At 41.5% G+C, this 17,521-nt stretch overlaps 1 protein-coding gene across 3 annotated transcripts in view; it reads left to right on the top strand.

Moving 5' to 3' along the window:
• The window catches only part of LOC128607129 (protein NLRC3), a 31,730-nt gene that overhangs the window by 6,079 nt on the left and 8,130 nt on the right, over window positions 1-17,521 (top strand). For all 3 annotated transcript variants that reach the window (XM_053623793.1, XM_053623794.1, XM_053623795.1), the window contains exons 4-12: window positions 569-679; window positions 5,579-5,689; window positions 7,780-7,896; window positions 8,102-8,176; window positions 12,217-12,274; window positions 13,085-13,283; window positions 13,541-15,302; window positions 15,494-15,667; window positions 17,464-17,521. The exon at window positions 17,464-17,521 is cut by the window's right edge and continues 110 nt beyond it. In XM_053623793.1, coding sequence (XP_053479768.1) covers window positions 569-679; window positions 5,579-5,689; window positions 7,780-7,896; window positions 8,102-8,176; window positions 12,217-12,274; window positions 13,085-13,283; window positions 13,541-15,302; window positions 15,494-15,667; window positions 17,464-17,521 — 2,665 coding nt within the window. The remainder of the gene's footprint in view (window positions 1-568; window positions 680-5,578; window positions 5,690-7,779; window positions 7,897-8,101; window positions 8,177-12,216; window positions 12,275-13,084; window positions 13,284-13,540; window positions 15,303-15,493; window positions 15,668-17,463) is intronic.

Consider the following 17,521-nt stretch of genomic DNA (forward strand, 5'->3'; position numbering starts at 1 on the left):
CATCCGTTGTAAAACCTGTGCCAAATCAATATGCGGACTATGGAAGGTGATCCGCTGTGGTGATCCCTAACAGGAGCAGCCAAAAGATCTTGTTGGCTGTGGGGATTTGTCCATCCAGTCACAAGAGCATTAGTGAGGTCAGGCACTGATATTGAGAAATGTGGTGCAACCAGTGTTCCAGTTCATCCCAAAGGTGTTCAGTGGGGTTGAGGTCAGGGCTCTGGGCAGGACTCCCGAGTTCTTCCACTCCAATCTTGGCAAATGGAGCTCACTTTGTGCACAGGGGCATTGTCATGCTGGAACAGGTTTGGGTCTCTTAGTTCCAGTGAAAGGAAATTGTAATTCTACAGCATGCAAAGACATTCAATATAATTATGTACTTCCAACTTTTGGAAATTATGTACTTTCCAACAGTTTGGAAATGAACCACATATGGGTGTGATGTCAGGTGTCCACATACTTTTGGCCATATAATGTATTTTAAACGGTGTAAAAGATTCTGAATGTATTTTAATTGCAAGACTTTAGAAGATAAACTTACTAAATGACATTTCTCTCTACTCTTTAGTGGAACTGGGAAAAGGTCAAATTCTCCTGTTTCCAGCTGTGTGTCCTTTAAGAGTGACCAGTCAAAGCCACTCTCTATCTACTTTAATGATAAAACAGCCTCTCAAGAAAGGTATTATCTCTTCCTCTTAATCACTATACTCCTGCTAATTTTTAGCACCATGGAAAGACAAATTTTGTACTGAATTTTTAATTCAGTCATGTCTTGCAGCTGATCTGTGGTTTGTAATAAAATGAGTGATTCTATTGCTAACAAAGTCTAACACACCTGTTTTAGTTGAACAATAACTTCTTAAGGCAATGCTGAGATGTCAGATGGGCATGATTATTACAGTGGTGCTTGAAATTTTGTTTAAACCTTTCTGTATATCTGAATAAATATGAACAAAATCATCATCAGATTTTCACACAAGTCCTAAAAGTTGTTACAAAATTAAACAAATGAGACAAAAATATTATACTTGGTCATTTATTTATTGAGGAAAATTATTCAATATTGCATATCTGTGAGTGGCAAAATTATGTGAACATCTAGGATTAGCAGTGTAATTTTTCTTTTACAGGTGTAGTACACCACAAGCCTATAACTTTGAAAGAAATACCAGTAGGATAGTAACCTAAATAATATGTTACAAATCTAAATATTAAACAAAAAAACATGGCTGGGTGATTTGTAGGCTAGTGTTTGCCCGTTTAACACACAAATCCAAAATGTTCCCAGATCACCCATGTAACATTTGGTTTTCCAACAAGATCCATCGCAGCGGCAGAACCCGAAGTGAAATTGCAGAATTCGTCTGACTGGATTTTGCTGTGCTCAAACAAACCCGCGCCTAACTAACAGACAACACCATATAAAACGTTTGATCATGATTACGTATGTCATATCTCAACCCGCTTCTGCTTCTGTGCCAACTCCGGTTCGTGACAACGTAATTTGTGTATTAACATAAAATCTCCCACTATATGGAAGATTATAAATACAAATTAATATAACAACTGTTATTATTATTATTATTATTATTATTATTATTATTATTAGTAATATTATGACACTTGTATACAAAATGTTGTATTTTTTACTTGTCACAGTGCCCACTAAAGCAGAAACGTGGTGTGTGATGTGACATTACCGAAGGTGGCACTCTTAGTTGTCTCGGTTGTCGTGGCCACCGTCACAGCCCTATATGTGAGGAAACCCACCAACATCCCAGAGTTGAAACTGTTCTGTACTGAGGAACGGGCTAAAATTTCTCCAAGCTGATGTGCAGGACTGATCAACAGTTATCGGAAGCGTTTTATTTCAGTTATTTTTTTGTACTTTTTTAAAAATTATTTTTCATAACTTTTATGATTTTTAAAAATTACTTTTATGACTTTTATAAATGTATATAACGGACAGGTGTGGAACATGAATGATCAAAAATGTTTCTGAACACTATAACTACTTTGAACAAGAGAACTAGGCTGTGAAAATGTGAACTATTTTACACGTAAAACATGTTGCATTACATTCGTCTTGCATTCTAAAAACATTCGGATATGAATTGTGCAAATTGGGATGAAGGGCGTGTCTCGTTAGCTATGACATCTCAGCCCCCCGGGTTGAGAACCACTGGCCTAGCCCAACCCAAAAACACAGTAGTGACATGCTTTACTATCAAGAGTAGAGCAGGGGTCTTCAATCTTATCCAGAAACGACCGGTGTAGCTGTTCATTTCAATCAAACAGGTGCACACCTTATCTCTCTTGTTTCATCAGTTCATCTTTGTCAGGCAGTGGAGACGGTGACAGTTGCAGGTTAATTCTCTTTAATAAACCAAAGACTTTTGGTTTACATGTTTAAGGTGAATAAATGGGCAGAATGGGCAGGCGATGTGTAATGAATGATACTTAGGCAAGAGATAAAGACATGAAACAGAAATTTAGTTGTAACCATACACACTGTAGCATATAATCAAAAGTCTTGATATCAACAGGTAAAGGACAGTGAGCGTATACTTTGCAGTGAAAGAGCAGAATGAGAGTCCTTACATACTGTGGCTGTGATTGGATTCAGGTGTGTGTGATTAGAATGAAGGTGAGCTGGAATGTGACAGTCCATGTGTGTGTGTTTGGTGTTGTAGTCCTCAGCAGCCATATTTGTTGGTCGCTCTGTGGTCTGGGAGTTGGAGTTGCTGGGCATGTTTGTAGACCTTTTGTGGAAAGCGACGCTGTTTCTGTCGTTGATGTAACAGCAACCCCCCTTTCAAACACAGCATTGTGCATTTTTGCCAGAAAGTTCAACTTTTGTCCCATCTGTCAACAGAAGATTTTCCCACAAGCGTTGTAGAACATCCAGGTGTTTCTTTTTTTCCAACTTCAGTGTTTTTGGACAGCACCTGTACAACCCCCACTTCCAATCTCATCTCCTTAATTGAAGAGACTCCACCTGACTCCAGTTAACTTTTGGAGAGGGAGTAAGAACAGAGGTTCACTTCCTGTTTCCAGCCTGCACTGTGCTTACTCAATATTCTCAGATAAGGATATGGAAACTACTATTGTATGTGTTTTTAGTCAAATTTTGATGTATTGTCTATAACTTTGATTTTGTCTATATGACTATATGTCAAATTTATAGACAAACACAATCTGATCAGTACTTATGGTACCTTCTCAAACCATCAGCAGCACTTCCTGTTCATTATCTTAATATTACAGTCTGTAGCATCACACTCACTCATTCTCACACACACACACACACACACACAATCACATACACACACACTCACTCACACACACACACTGAAACATGTTTCAGTACTTCGGCATCCCCGAGGAGATTGTGACTGACAGGTGTCCACAGTTCACATCTCGCATTTGGGCCAGTTTCATGGAGAAGATGGGGCTCACCGTTAACCTCACTTCCGGGTACCACCCCCAAGCCTCCCACACTGACTCACCAGCGGTAGATGAGTGGTTCCGCCGGAGCGAACAGGTCTGGGAACGTGCCCAGCAACAGTTAGTGCGGGTGTCACGCACCGCCAAACGAAAGGCCAACCGGCGTCGGAGGGATCACCCCAATTATCGACCTGGGGACAGGGTATGGCTCTCCACAAGAGATTTAAGGTCACCCCTTGCGGGCAAAAAGCTTCAACCTAAGTATATCGGGCCCTTCAGAGTCCTGAAACAGATTAATGAAGTCACGTACTACATGGACCTACCAAAACACAGTCGCATTGCCCCGTCTTTCCATGTCTCGCTCCTCAAACCTGTGATACCAGGCCCCTTGGCCATAGCGGTGCCGGAAGACTCACCACCGGAACCGCTGGAGAATGAAGGCCACCCAGCCTACCGCGTCCACGACATCCTGAACTCCAGACGTAGGAGAGGAAGACTCGAATATCTGGTAGACTGGGAGGGGTATGGACCAGAGGAGCAGTGCTGGATCCCATCCCAAGACATTCTGGACACAAATCTGCGTAGAGACTTCCACGCGGCTCATCCAGGTAAACCTGGTCCCCGGAGGAGAGGGAGGCCTCGGAGGGATTCGGCTCCCAGAGTGAGCCCTTTGGGGGGGTCCTCTGTTACGCCACGGCGAACTCCCGGCTGCAGTTCTCAGCGTGTAGTGCCTCCCATGGACATGGCGGACGGGGACTACACTTCCCAGCCATGCCCGCGCTCGAGTTCGCCGGAGTTTTGATTACGAACACCTGCGCTACATCAAAAATTATAAAAGGGCCTCGTTAACTTCAGCTTCTTGCAAAGTAACGCTCAGCAGCCACGTCTCTGTTCGTGTACCAAGCCGTAGTTTTAGTATCCGTTCAGCTGGTTTCGATATTCGCTTGTTATTTGACGACGATTCTGCCTACGCCCCATATTACCTGTTTCCCCGATTATCTGACCTTGATTTCGTTCCGTGGTCCGTCTTTCGTCTGCCCCACATACTCCAGATTTTTTGTCCGCACTTGCCTCCCCCAAGGAATCGTAATAATAATCCCTCAGCTGTCAAACATCCTCAAGAATGTCAAGGTTAAGCTTTCTCATATGACAGGCACAGATGGGTAATGAGAACTTTTAAAAATGGTTCTGAAATCATGTATGGAAAGAAATAATGACCAGAAAATGAACAGAATGTCTGGTATTGAGGAGGGGAATGCCTGTTTGCAGATGTAACAGTTAGTTTCTTTTAATGGTGCCATCAGTATTTATATCTGTTTTATCACCATTTGGAGTTCCTAGATGTTACACTATAAGGTCAAAGGTTTGAGGACCCCTGACCATCACACCCATTGATGGTTGTTGAACATATCATTCCAGATTTAGTTCTCCTTTGCTGTAATTATAACTGCCACTCTTAAGGAATGCTTTCCTCTAGATTGTGGAACGTGGCTGTGGGGATTTGTGTTCATTCAGCTACAAGAGCATTAGTAGTGTCAGGCACTGATGTTGGGTGAGAAGGCCTGGGGTGCACTTGGTGTTCCATTTCATCCCAAAGGTGTTCAGTGGGGTTGAGGTCAGGGCTCACTTTGTGCACAGGGGCATTGCCATGCTGGAACAGGTTTGGGCCTGTTAATTCCAGTGAAAGGAATTTGTTATGCTGCAGCATACAGAGACATTCAATACAGTTGTGTGCTTCCATCTTTGTGAAAACAGTAGAGTTGGCAGTTCAATTCCCAGCCCATATGACTCCACATGCCGAAGTGTCCTTGGGTAAGACACTGAACCCCAAGTTGCTCCCAGTGGCAAGCGAGTGCCTTGCATGGTAGCTCTGCTGCCATTGGTGTGTGTGTGTGTGTGTGTGTGTGTGTAAATGGGTGAATGAGACACAATGTAAAGCACATTGTACCGTTAAGGTTAAAAAGCGCTATATAAGTGCAGACCACTTACAATATGAGTGTGATGGCAGGTGTCCACATACTTTTGGCCATACAGTGTATTTTTTTAACAGTTTGAAAGATTCTGAATGTATTTTAAATTGTGAGACTTTAGAAGCTGAACTTGCTAAATGACATTTCTCTCTACTCTTTAGTGGAACTGGGAAAAGGTCAAATTCTCCTGTTTCCAGCTGTGTGTCCTTTAAGAGTGACCAGTCAAAGCCACTCTCTATCTACTTTAAAGATAAAACAGCCTCTCAAGAAAGGTATTATCTCTTCCCCTTAATCACTATACTCCTGCTAATTTTTAGCACCATGGAAAGTCCAATTTTATACTGAATTTTAAATTCAATCATGTCTTGCAGCTGATCTGTGGTTTGTAATAAAATGAGTGATTCTATTATTAAACAAGTGAATAAATAAGTGATTCTGTTACTAAAACTGATGTGTAAATCCTTGTTAGCAATTATAAACTTCTGCAGATCTCTTTACCACCCAGTACTGAATCAAATCACCTTAAGTGGGAATACAGTGCTCTTCACTAATATTGGCACCCTTGGTAAATATGAGCAAAGAATGCTGCAAAAATTGTCTTTATTGTTTAACCTGTTGATATTTTGTTTAAAAAAATCACAAAAATACTCTGCTCTAATGGATATCAAACAATTGAAAACAAAACACAGGTTTATAAAAATATCTTTGTTAAATTTAGGTGTGCAACAATTACTGGCACCCTTTTAGTCAATACTTTGTGCTAGCTCCCTTTGCCAACATAACAGCTCTGAGTCTTCTCCAATAATGCATGATGAGGTTGGAGAATACATGGCAAGGGATCTGAGACCGTTCCTCCATACAGAATCTCTCCAGATCCTTCAAACGCTGGTGGACTCTCCTCTTCATTTCACCCCACAAGTTTTCTATGTGGTTCAGATCAGGGGACTGGGATGGTCATGGCAGGATCTTGATTTTGTGGTCAGTAAACCATTTTTGTGTTGATTTTTCTGCCTTCTGGCAGAGGCAGTCAGGTTTTCATTTATCTCTTGATATTTGATGGAATCCATGATACCATGTATCCTAACAAAATGTCCAGGTCCTCTGGCAGAAAAACAGCCCCAAAACATTAAAGAGCCATGACCATATTTAACCGTGGGCATGAGGTACTTTTCCATATGGCTACCTCTCTGTGTGCTCCAAAACCACCTTTGGGGTTTATTACCAAAAAGCTCTATTTTGGTTTCATCTGACCATAGAACCCGATCCCATTTGAAGGTCCAGTAGTGTCTGCACACTGAAGACGCTCGAGTTTGTTTTTTGATGAGAGTAGAGGCTTTTTTCCTGAAACCCTTCCAAACAGCTTGTGGTGATGTCGGTGACTTCGGATTGTAGTTTTGGAGACTTTCTGACCCCAAGACACAACTAACTTCTGCAGTTCTCCAGCTGTGATCCTTGGAGATTTTTATCCACTCGAACCGTCCTCTTCACAGTGCGTTGAGACGATATAGACACACGTCCAATTCCAGGTTGATTCATAACATTTCCAGTGGACTGGAACTTCTTAATTATTGCCCTGATGGTGGAAATGGGCATTTTCAATGCTTGTACTATTTTCTTATAGACACGCCCCATTGTGTGAATCTCAGCAACCTTTTGCTGCACATCACAGCTATATTCCTCGCTCTTACCCATTGTTATGAATGACTAAGGGAATTTGGCCTGTGTGTTACCTCATAGTTATACCCCTGTGAAACAGGAAGTCATGGTTGAACAATTTCCTGTTCCTACTCACCCAGGTGTACTAAAAAATGTAAAATATCAATGGGAATATACTTCAAATATATTTTTCTTGTATGAAATCATGGGGTGCCAATAATTGTTGCACACTTATATTTAACAGAGATATTTTAATTTCTACCAGCTTATACCATGGTTCCAGTCTGCAAACCTATGAGATTTAAGAATCCATGTGCAGTTTATTCTGCAAATGCACCAAAACACAGTACAAGAAACTTTAAACTGTAATGTCGTTCAAAAGAACAAGCTAGAGATAATCCACAGCAGAGAGAGGTGAAGTCACAGAGAGGACAGGCACAGACAGGTAATAATGTTGAAGAAATCATGTGTGAAAAGAAATAATGACTTGAAAGAAGGAAAAAGGCTCATCACACAATCCTCTGGTGGTGAGGAGGGGAATCTCTGTATGCAGATGTGGCAGTTAGTTTCTTTTAATGGTGCCATTAGCATTTATTTCTGCTATAACATAATTTGGAGTGTACTCTAATTTAACAGCATGAAAGATTCATTGAAATTGCGAGACTTTAGAAGATAAACTTGCTAAAAGACACTCTCTATTCTGTAGTGGAACTGGGAAAAGGCCAAATTCTCCTGTATCCAGCTGTGTGTCCTTTAAGAGTGACCAGTCAAAGCCACTCTCTATCCACTTTCACTTTAAAGCAGGAACAGCCTCTCAGGAAAGGTATTACCTCTTCCTCTTAATCATTATACTCTTGTTCATTTTTAGCCTCATGGAAAGACCAATTTTATACTGGATTTAAAATTTAATCATGATGTCTTGCAGCTGAGCTGTGGTTTGTAATAATATGAATGATTCTACTACTAAAAATGAATGCAAAAAGATTTGTTAGCATTTAAAAAATTCTGCTTATCTCTTTACCACCCAGTGCTGTAATAATGCTGAATCAGATTACCTGGAGAGGAGATGCAGGAATACTCAACAACAAATCTGAATTCAAAAGGTTAAGCTAAGACTAATAATGTTTATGTATTTACAGTTGAGTTCTTTTGGTAACATTATTGATCATTTCCAATATACAACCCCGAAAAAGTTATATATACATACATTATTTATATATATATGATATTGTAGGGAGTTAGCTCGGGGAGAGGGCAGAGCACAGACCCACAAGAGACTTCAGTGATCAGGGGGGTTTTATTTTTAGCTTAGTGCGAAGTGTCCGACGTGAGGGGGGCGTGTGTGTGTTAGTGCGTGGGGGTTCGGCTGTCGCGTGACCTTCTTGAGGGCGTGTCGGGGTTCCCGAGGCGAGGGCGTGGGTCTCCCGTGCCGTCATCCACCGGAGCGTGCGTTTTCACCGCCCGGTGGTCTCGTCCGCGCTCACACCTTCGGGGAGAAGAGGAGAGAGAGAGAGAGAGAGAGAGAGAGAGAGAGAGAGAGAGAGAGAGAGAGCGCGCGCGAGAGAGAGAGGTTAGTGGTCGGCATGAGTCAAGGTTACCGTTGTACTCCGCGTGGGCGCGTCTGTAGGCCGCTGAAGCGCACGCACGGATTCCGTCTCTTCACCGTCGGTCTTCCTCTCCCTGTATGGCCGGAAGCACGCCCTTTTATCCTCCTCCTCTGTCGCCTGATTGGTGGACTTTTCCCGCCTGACTCCCCAATCGCCGGCCGACGTAGCGTCGCGTCAGCGGTCCTGCCCCGCCTTGACGGTCCTTCCGGCTGCTGGCGTGTTTGGCACGAGGCTGTCCGCTTCGTGCCTGTGCGGCAGTTGGGGAAGGAGCGCCTTTCTTCTCCTGCGCGCCGGCTGTCGGCCCGTCGCGACAATATATATATACACACACAAGCCCAATTCCAAAAAAGTTGGGACGCTGTGTAAAATGTAAATAAAAACAAAATGCAATGATTTGCAAATCTTTTAAACCCATATTTTATTCACAATAGAGCATAGAAAACATATCCGATGTTTAAACTGAGGAAATGTACCATTTTAAGTAAAAAAAAAATAAGGTAATTTTGAATTTGATGGCCGCAACACGTCTCAAAAAAGTTGGGACAGGGCAACAAAAGGCTGGAAAAGTAAGTGCTAGTAAAAAGAAACAGCTGGAGGTTAATTGGAAACAGGTCAGTAAGATGATTGGGTATAAAAAGAGCATCTTAGAGAGGCGGAGTCTTTCAGAAGTAAAGATGGGCAGAGGTTCACCAATCTGCGAAAAACTGCGTCTACAATTTGTGGAACAATTTCAGAATAATGTTCCTCAATGTAAAATTGTGTAGACTATGAATATCTCATCATCTACAGGACATAATATCATCAAAAGATTCTGAGAATCTGGAGAAATCTGGAGAAAGGGACAAGGGTGAAAATCAATACAGCATGCCAGTGATCTTTGGGCCCTCTGGCGGCACTGCCTTAAAAACAGGCCTGTTTCTGTAATGGAAATCACTGCATGGGCTCAGAAACACTTCCAGAACTCCTTGTCTGTGAACACAGTTCACCATGCCATCCACAAACGCTGGTTAAAGCTCTATCATACAAAGAAGAAGCCATATGTGAACATGATCCAGAAACGCCGCCGTCTTCTCTGGGCCAAAGCTCATTTAAGCTCATTCAAAGCTCACTCTGATGGTATTGGGTGCATTAGTGCCAATGTAATGGGCATAAAGACTTTCTATTTACAAAATAGAAAGCTAACAGACTAGTAATATAAACTACCATTATCTTTGCACCTTCGCTAACATAAGGGCTAGAAAAGACAAAAACTGTTACCTTCCTAATCAAGCAGGTACTGCTCAATGAAGAATTTGTGGCCTTAGTAGGTTTGAAATGTATCGTAAGCGAATATTTGTGTGCAAGTCGTTGTACATCATCTAGCCATAATTGAGGCAGATGTACAATGGACTGGGTGACCTCCATGCTGGTGGCACTAGCATTCCACTATGCTCGTGGAAGTAAACATTCACCGCTTCGAGTCAGAACGGAAGTTGCCTGATGTCATGTAAAAAGTACCTATTATTTTCATGAATAGCAAACATCCTCTGTGGAAATGTAATCCTCCATCCTTCATTCATCCTTGTATACATCTTTAGAAATGAATCCCAAGTGTGGAGTTGTTGTGTATATATACTGTATATACACACATATACATACAGTGAGGGAAAAAAGTATTTGATCCCCTGCTGATTTTGTACGTTTGCCCACTGACAAAGAAATGATCAGTCTATAATTTTAATGGTAGTTGTATTTGAACAGTGAGAGACAGAATAACAACAAAAAAATCCAGAAAAACGCATGTCAAAAATTTTATAAATTAATTTGCATTTTAATGAGGGAAAAAAGTATTTGACCCCCTCTCAATCAGAAAGATTTCTGGCTCCCAGGTGTCTTTTATACAGGTAACGAGCTGAGATTAGGAGCACACTCTTAAAGGGAGTGCTCCTAATATCAGTTTGTTACCTGTATAAAAGACACCTGTCCACAGAAGCAATCAATCAGTCATATTCCAAACTCTCCACCATGGCCAAGACCAAAGAGCTCTCCAAGGATGTCAGGGACAAGACTGTAGACCTACACAAGTCTGGAATGGGCTACAAGACCATTGCCAAGCAGCTTGGTGAGAAGGGGACAACAGTTGGTGCGATTATTCGCAAATGGAAGAAGCACAAAAGAACTGTCAATCTCCCTCGGCCTGGGGTTCCATGCAAGATCTCACCTCGTGGAGTTGCATTGATCATGAGAACAGTGAGGAATCAGCCCAGAACTACACGGGAGGATCTTGTCAATGATCTCAAGGCAGCTGGGACCATAGTCACCAAGAAAACAATTGGTAACACACTACGCCGTGAAGGACTGAAATCCTGCAGCGCGCGCAAGGTCCGCTGCTCAAGAAAACACATATACATGCCCGTCTGAAGTTTGCCAATGAACATCTGAATGATTCTGAGGACAACTGGGTGAAAGCGTTGAGGTCAGATGAGACCAAAATGGAGCTCTTTGGCATCAACTCAACTCGCCGTGTTTGGAGGAGGAGGAATGCTGCCTATGACCCCTGGAACACCATCCCCACCGTCAAACATGGAGGTGGAAACATTATGCTTTGGGGTTTTTTTTCTGCTAAGGGGACAGGACAACTTCACCGCATCAAAGGGACGATGGACGGGGCCATGTACCGTCAAATCTTGGGTGAAAACCTCCTTCCCTCAGACAGGGCATTGAAAATGGGTCGTGGATGGATATTCCAGCATGACAATGACCCAAAACACACGGCCAAGGCAACAAAGGAGTGGCTCGGGAAGAAGCACATTAAGGTCCTGGAGTGACCTAGGCAGTCTCCAGACCTTAATCCCATAGAAAATCTGTGGAGAGAGCTGAAGGTTCGAGTTGCCAAACGTCAGCCTCGAAACCTTAATGATTTGGAGAAGATCTGCAAAGAGGAGTGGGACAAAATCCCTCCTGAGATGTGTGCAAACCTGGTGGCCAACTACAAGAAACGTCTGACCTCTGTGATTGCCAACAAGGGTTTTTAAACCAAGTACTAAGTCATGTTTTGCAGAGGGGTCAAATACTTATTTCCCTCATTAAAATGCAAATCAATTTATAACATTTTTGATGTGCGTTTTTCTGGATTTTTTTGTTGTTATTCTGTCTCTCACTGTTCAAATAAATCTACCATTAAAGTTATAGACTGATCATTTCTTTGTCAGTGGGTAAACATACAAAATCAGCAGGGGATCAAATACTTTTTTCCCTCACTGTACATGCTTACATATATGCAGTTGGTAGCAGCACAATGCATATAGTCATGTCTCTGTGCAACAGTCCAAACCATAAAACAAAATGAATAGGCAAACACTTTGAAAGAAACCATAAGAACCATGGGATCCTAGTTTTGCCATGACTCTCTACACAACTGACCTAAAACTAGAGCAGTGCAGCATCACAACGAATGAGCAAAGAAATCTGACCGAACAGTAAGAATTATTAGTGAGTGAATCCGAGCTGTAGAAGTGTGGTGCGATTAATGTAACACAATGTTTGTTCATTCACAGAACCCCAAAGCAGAAGTCAAAAATCAGCTGCAGAAATTCAGTGGAGTCCATATTCAAGGTGTGTGTATTTGTGTGTGTGTGTGTGTGTGTGTGTGTGTGTGTTTGTCTAACAGTGGAAAAGTTAAATAATAAATTAGGCATATTCACTTTCCTTCATTTATTAATTCGATAATATATTTATGGTGCATTTTTTAAATTAAAAAGTAGATTAAAATCATTGATAGTTTTCCAAACTTTTATTAAATTAAATTCCATTTTATTTGTAAATCACTTTTAACAATGGACATTGTCACAAAGCAGCTTTACAGTAATATATAATAAATTCATATATAATATTAAATATATAATATAAATTCAGGATATACATTTTAAATTTATATTAATTTTAAAATAAATGTAAAATTTGTATGAGTGATCAGAGAATTTCAACCTGTTGGAATTTATTGACTTCTATGTGAAAGTGTAAACTCATCTTTACTGAAGACTTTCCCATGTAGGAAAACTTAAAGTCACAGCATTACCTCTGACTGCAACAAAGCATTAATGATGAAGCTCCTTCCATAAATGCTAAATAAACATCTCCTCACAGAAAACTTCACCATATCAACAGCTACACACATTTCAATATGTTTATGCGGAAAATCCCGTACGAGTCCCTGTGAATGAGCTGTTACTATAGAAACGATAACGTATTAGGGTAACCTGTAATTTGCAGCTGCTCTGCTGTCAGATCTACTGTTATAGACAATTTGTGTTATAGAAAACACCTTCTGACCAATCACAATCCAGAATTCAACGGCTCAGTAGTATAAAATCGCATTATGTAGCATTTTTTTTAGCATTTTATTTTATTATATTTTTTCATTAGGAGCTGAAGCACAAAGTCATCACTCTGTTGAAGAAGGAGCTGAAGAGGTTGAAGAAGCTACTGAGTGCTGATTTCCCAGCATGCTCTGAGGAGGAGGAGGAGGAGGATCTGCACTGTTTCAGAGAGGGTGTGCTGAAGATCACACTGCACATCCTGAAGAACATGAAGCAGAAAGATCTCGCTCACACACTGCAGATCAGTAAGAGCTTTAGATTATTACAATATTCTATCACTTTAAATTACACACTGGGCCACTGGTCTATATTTTCATACTGATGAATACAGTTTTTTAAACAAATAAATGACCCAGAGATAATCCTAATGTTTTGGTTCTTTTACATCATATTTATGTATTTATTAGGAATGAATTCCAGTTTGTGACTAATATTGATCTTCACACTGTGGATAGTATCCATACATTACAATAATGACCATCACATTTTTCCTGTTTGTTAGAGCTGGCCTCTGTGTATCAGCGAAAGCTCAAATCCAGACTTCTAGATAAATGTAAAAGAATTAATGAAGGAATCTCACAGCATGGGACATCAACACTTCTGAATCAGATCTACACAGAGCTCTACGTCACAGAGGGTGGGAGTGGAGACGTCAATAAAGAACATGAGGTGAGACAGATTGAGACAGCGTCCAGGAGACCAGCAGCAGAGGAGACACCCATCAAATGTAATGAGCTCTTTAAAGACAAGTCCATCAGAAGTGTGCTGACTAAAGGAGTAGCTGGAATTGGAAAAACAGTCTCTGTGCAGAAGTTCATTCTGGACTGGGCTGAAGGGAAAGCGAATCAGGACGTCACCTTCATGTTTCCACTTCCCTTTAGAGAGCTGAATTTGGTGAAGCAGGGGACCTTCAGTCTGATGAGCCTTCTTCATCAGTTTTTCCCTGACATTAAGGACTTGGAAGTAATAGACAGTGATGCCTACAAAGTCCTGTTCATCTTTGATGGTCTGGATGAGTGTCGACTTCCTCTAAATTTCCAGAAGAATGAGATGTTGTGTGATGTGACAGAGTCAGTCTCAGTGGATGTGCTGCTGACAAACCTCATCAAGGGGAATCTGCTTCCCTCTGCTCACCTCTGGATAACCACTCGACCAGCAGCAGCCAATCAGATCCCTCCTGAGTGTGTAGCCCAGGTAACAGAGGTACGAGGGTTCAGTGATCCTCAGAAAGAGGAGTACTTCAGTAAGAGGATCAGTGATCGGAGCCTGTCCAATAAAATCATCACACACATGAAGTCTTCCAGAAGCCTCTACATCATGTGCCACATCCCAGTCTTCTGCTGGATCTCAGCCACTGTTCTAGAGAGAATGTTGGGTGAAGCAGAGATTGGAGAGATCCCCAAGACTCTGACTCAAATGTTCACACACTTCCTGATCTTTCAGATCAAACACAAGGACCAAAAGTACCATCAGAAATGTGACCTTGATCTTCCCCAGACCAGAGAGAGTATCCTGACACTGGGAAAACTGGCTTTCCAACAGCTGGAGAAAGGAAACCTGATGTTCTATGAGGAAGACCTGAGAGAGTGTGGCATTGATGTCAGAGAAGTGGCAGTGTACTCAGGAGTGTGTACCCAAATCTTCAGGACAGAGTCTGGACTCCACCTGGGGAAGATGTTCAGCTTTGTGCATCTGAGTGTTCAGGAGTTTTTGGCTGCATTATATGCATTTCTCTGCTTCCTTGACAAAAACCCAACAAAAGAACAAACCACTGATCTTTCTGGTCTTCTCAACATATCAGAAATGTCTGACTTCCTCAAGAGTGCAGTGGATCAGGCCTTACAGAGTGACAACGGACACTTGGATCTTTTCCTCCGCTTCCTTCTGGGCCTCTCAGTGGAGTCTAATCAGGAGCTCATTCGAGGTCTGCTGACACACAAAGGAAACAGCTCTGACTGTCAGAAGGACATAGTTGAGTACATCAAGTTCAAGTTTGAACACAGTCCATCTCCAGAGAGATCCGTCAATCTGTTCTACTGTCTGAACGAGTTACATGATGATTCACTAGTGAAAGAGATCCAAAGCTACATGAGCTCAGGACGTCTCTCTGAAGCTGAACTCTCACCTGCTCAGTGGTCTGCTCTGGTCTTTGTGTTGCTGACATCAGAGGAGGATCTGGAAGTGTTTGAGCTACAGAAGTTCATAAAGTCAGATGAATGCTTTAAGAGACTGCTACCAGTCGTCCGGGAAGCCACAAGAGTTCTGTAAGTAAAAGCTGTTTCTCTATTAAACTCAGTGTTTAGGAATGAGAGGAGCTGTTCTGAGTGGATTTCACAGCAGTACGCCTAACTACTCTTTATAATTTATTCATCCTAAATAGGGCAGCGTTGTTACTGATACTGGTACCGATAACAACATCTGATACATTTTCTGATGTGACATTTTCTCCTTTCAGGCTCAGCGAGTGTAACCTGACGGAGAGAAGCTGCTCGGCTTTACACACAGTTCTCAGCTCAGAATCCTCCAAGCTGACTGAGGTGGATCTGAGCAGTAATCCTCTGGAGGACTCAGGAGTGAAGCTGCTTTGTGCTGGACTGAAGAGTCCAAACTGTAAGCTGGAGAAACTGAGGTCAGTTCATCTCTCCTGTTGAGTAGACTTTATCTGAAGCTTTGATTATTGCTTTCTTAACTAATACACGAAGAATAAAGAGGAAAATAATTTCAGAAATGTTTATTTTTAGATCTGTATAGCGGTATGCTACGTGTAAATGCTAAATTTGACTTTATCTGAAGTTGTGTATAAATCCCCTTTACACCTCAAATGAAGAACAAATGAAGTGTTTGCATTTTCAGGTTTATAGTTAGATAGCTGAATAAATTCTATATGTTCAAACATATTTTTCACTTTAATTCTGATTTGCATCCATACTACTTGGGGTGTAACTATACACAAAATTCAAATTTAATACGATACGTCCATATGTTGTGTCTCAATTTAAACATTCTCCATTATAAAAGTACAATAACGGAGAATTAATAATGGCAATGTTTTTGTGATCTATTAGACTCTTTGTAATCAAAAGCTGTGCATTATAATGGAACAAAATTAAACATAACTAATTAATCATAAGGTCTGTGGTCAAGACAGCTAATGTGCACTGGTGGGCAGGTCTCAGCACACGTTCCACCTCCATCTCCAAAACTGCATTAAAATGCCTGAAATTAGCCTGCTGTTAATTTGTGATCCCCAAAACATGGTCAAAGTCTGAAGCAGTGGTAGGTACACAGTTAGGCGGCATTATAAAAGGATCATCCGTACACAAAAATGGGAACCAGGTGAGAGTCGAAACCAAGAACCACTATGGAGCTAGGAACTTAGGAAATGACACTCAGTAACACACATACACTATATTGCCAAAAGTTTGTGGACACCTGACCATCACAGCCATATGTGCTTGTTGAACATCCCATTCCAGATGTTTCCCCCTTTACTGTTATAATGCACTCCACTCTTCTGGGAAGGTGTTCCACTAGATTTTGGGGCGTGGCTGTGGGGATTTGTGTTCATTCAGCTACAAGAGCTTTAGTGAGGTCAGGCACTGACGTTGGGCGAGGAGGCCTGGGGTGCAGTTGGGGTTCCAGGTCATCCCAAAGGTGTTCAGTGGGGTTGAGGTCAGGGCTCTGTGCAGGACACTCGAGTTCTTCTACCTTCTTCCATCCTTAACACACCATGTCTTCATGGAGCTCGCTTTGTGCACAGGGGCATCGTCATGCTGGAACAGGTTTGAGCCTCTTAGTTCCAGTGAAGGGAAACTGTAAAGCTACAGCGTACAGATACATTCTGTACAACTGTGTGCTTCAAACTTTGTGATAACAGTTCTCAATCCTGCTGGTTTCAATTTAGGGACTAATTCTGCTGTTGGCTAAAGACCCACAGCTCTCTGTATCTCAAAATATGATCTCCAGATATGAACTTCCCAGTAGCTGAGATGATTTTATTTAACACAGAGAGAGAGAGAGAGAGAGAGAGAGAGAGAGAGAGAGAGTGTTAATAGAATGTTAGTGTATTTGCTTGTACCGTGTTTTGGAGTAGCTTTTTTAATGCCCCTATAGCCTCTCTTGATTCAAGATAAAGAGGGAGCTACTTTACCTCAAATGAAGAAATTGAAGAAATAAAGTAGGTGCGAGGTGACACTAAGTTAAAAAACAAATGTTTGGCGTAGTGGAGTACATCATTAGCACTTTGGTTGTTTTACAGTCTTTCTCAGTCAAATTAAAATAGAGGATCACTTTAAAGGCTTAATATAAAGACATTCATTTTTCTTGGTAGGGGAATTCAGAAATTCATCTTAAACTAAATCTTAGATAGAAAATGTTATATTCAAAGCTTTAAGATGAAATAATAACAGATATTTGTCCTCTTAGACTTTCAGACTGCAGTATAACAGAGGAAGGATACGCTGCTCTGGCTGAAGCTCTGAAA

This window comes from Ictalurus furcatus, chromosome 4, assembly GCF_023375685.1.
Source record: "Ictalurus furcatus strain D&B chromosome 4, Billie_1.0, whole genome shotgun sequence".
Classification (NCBI taxonomy): Eukaryota; Metazoa; Chordata; class Actinopteri; order Siluriformes; family Ictaluridae; genus Ictalurus; species Ictalurus furcatus.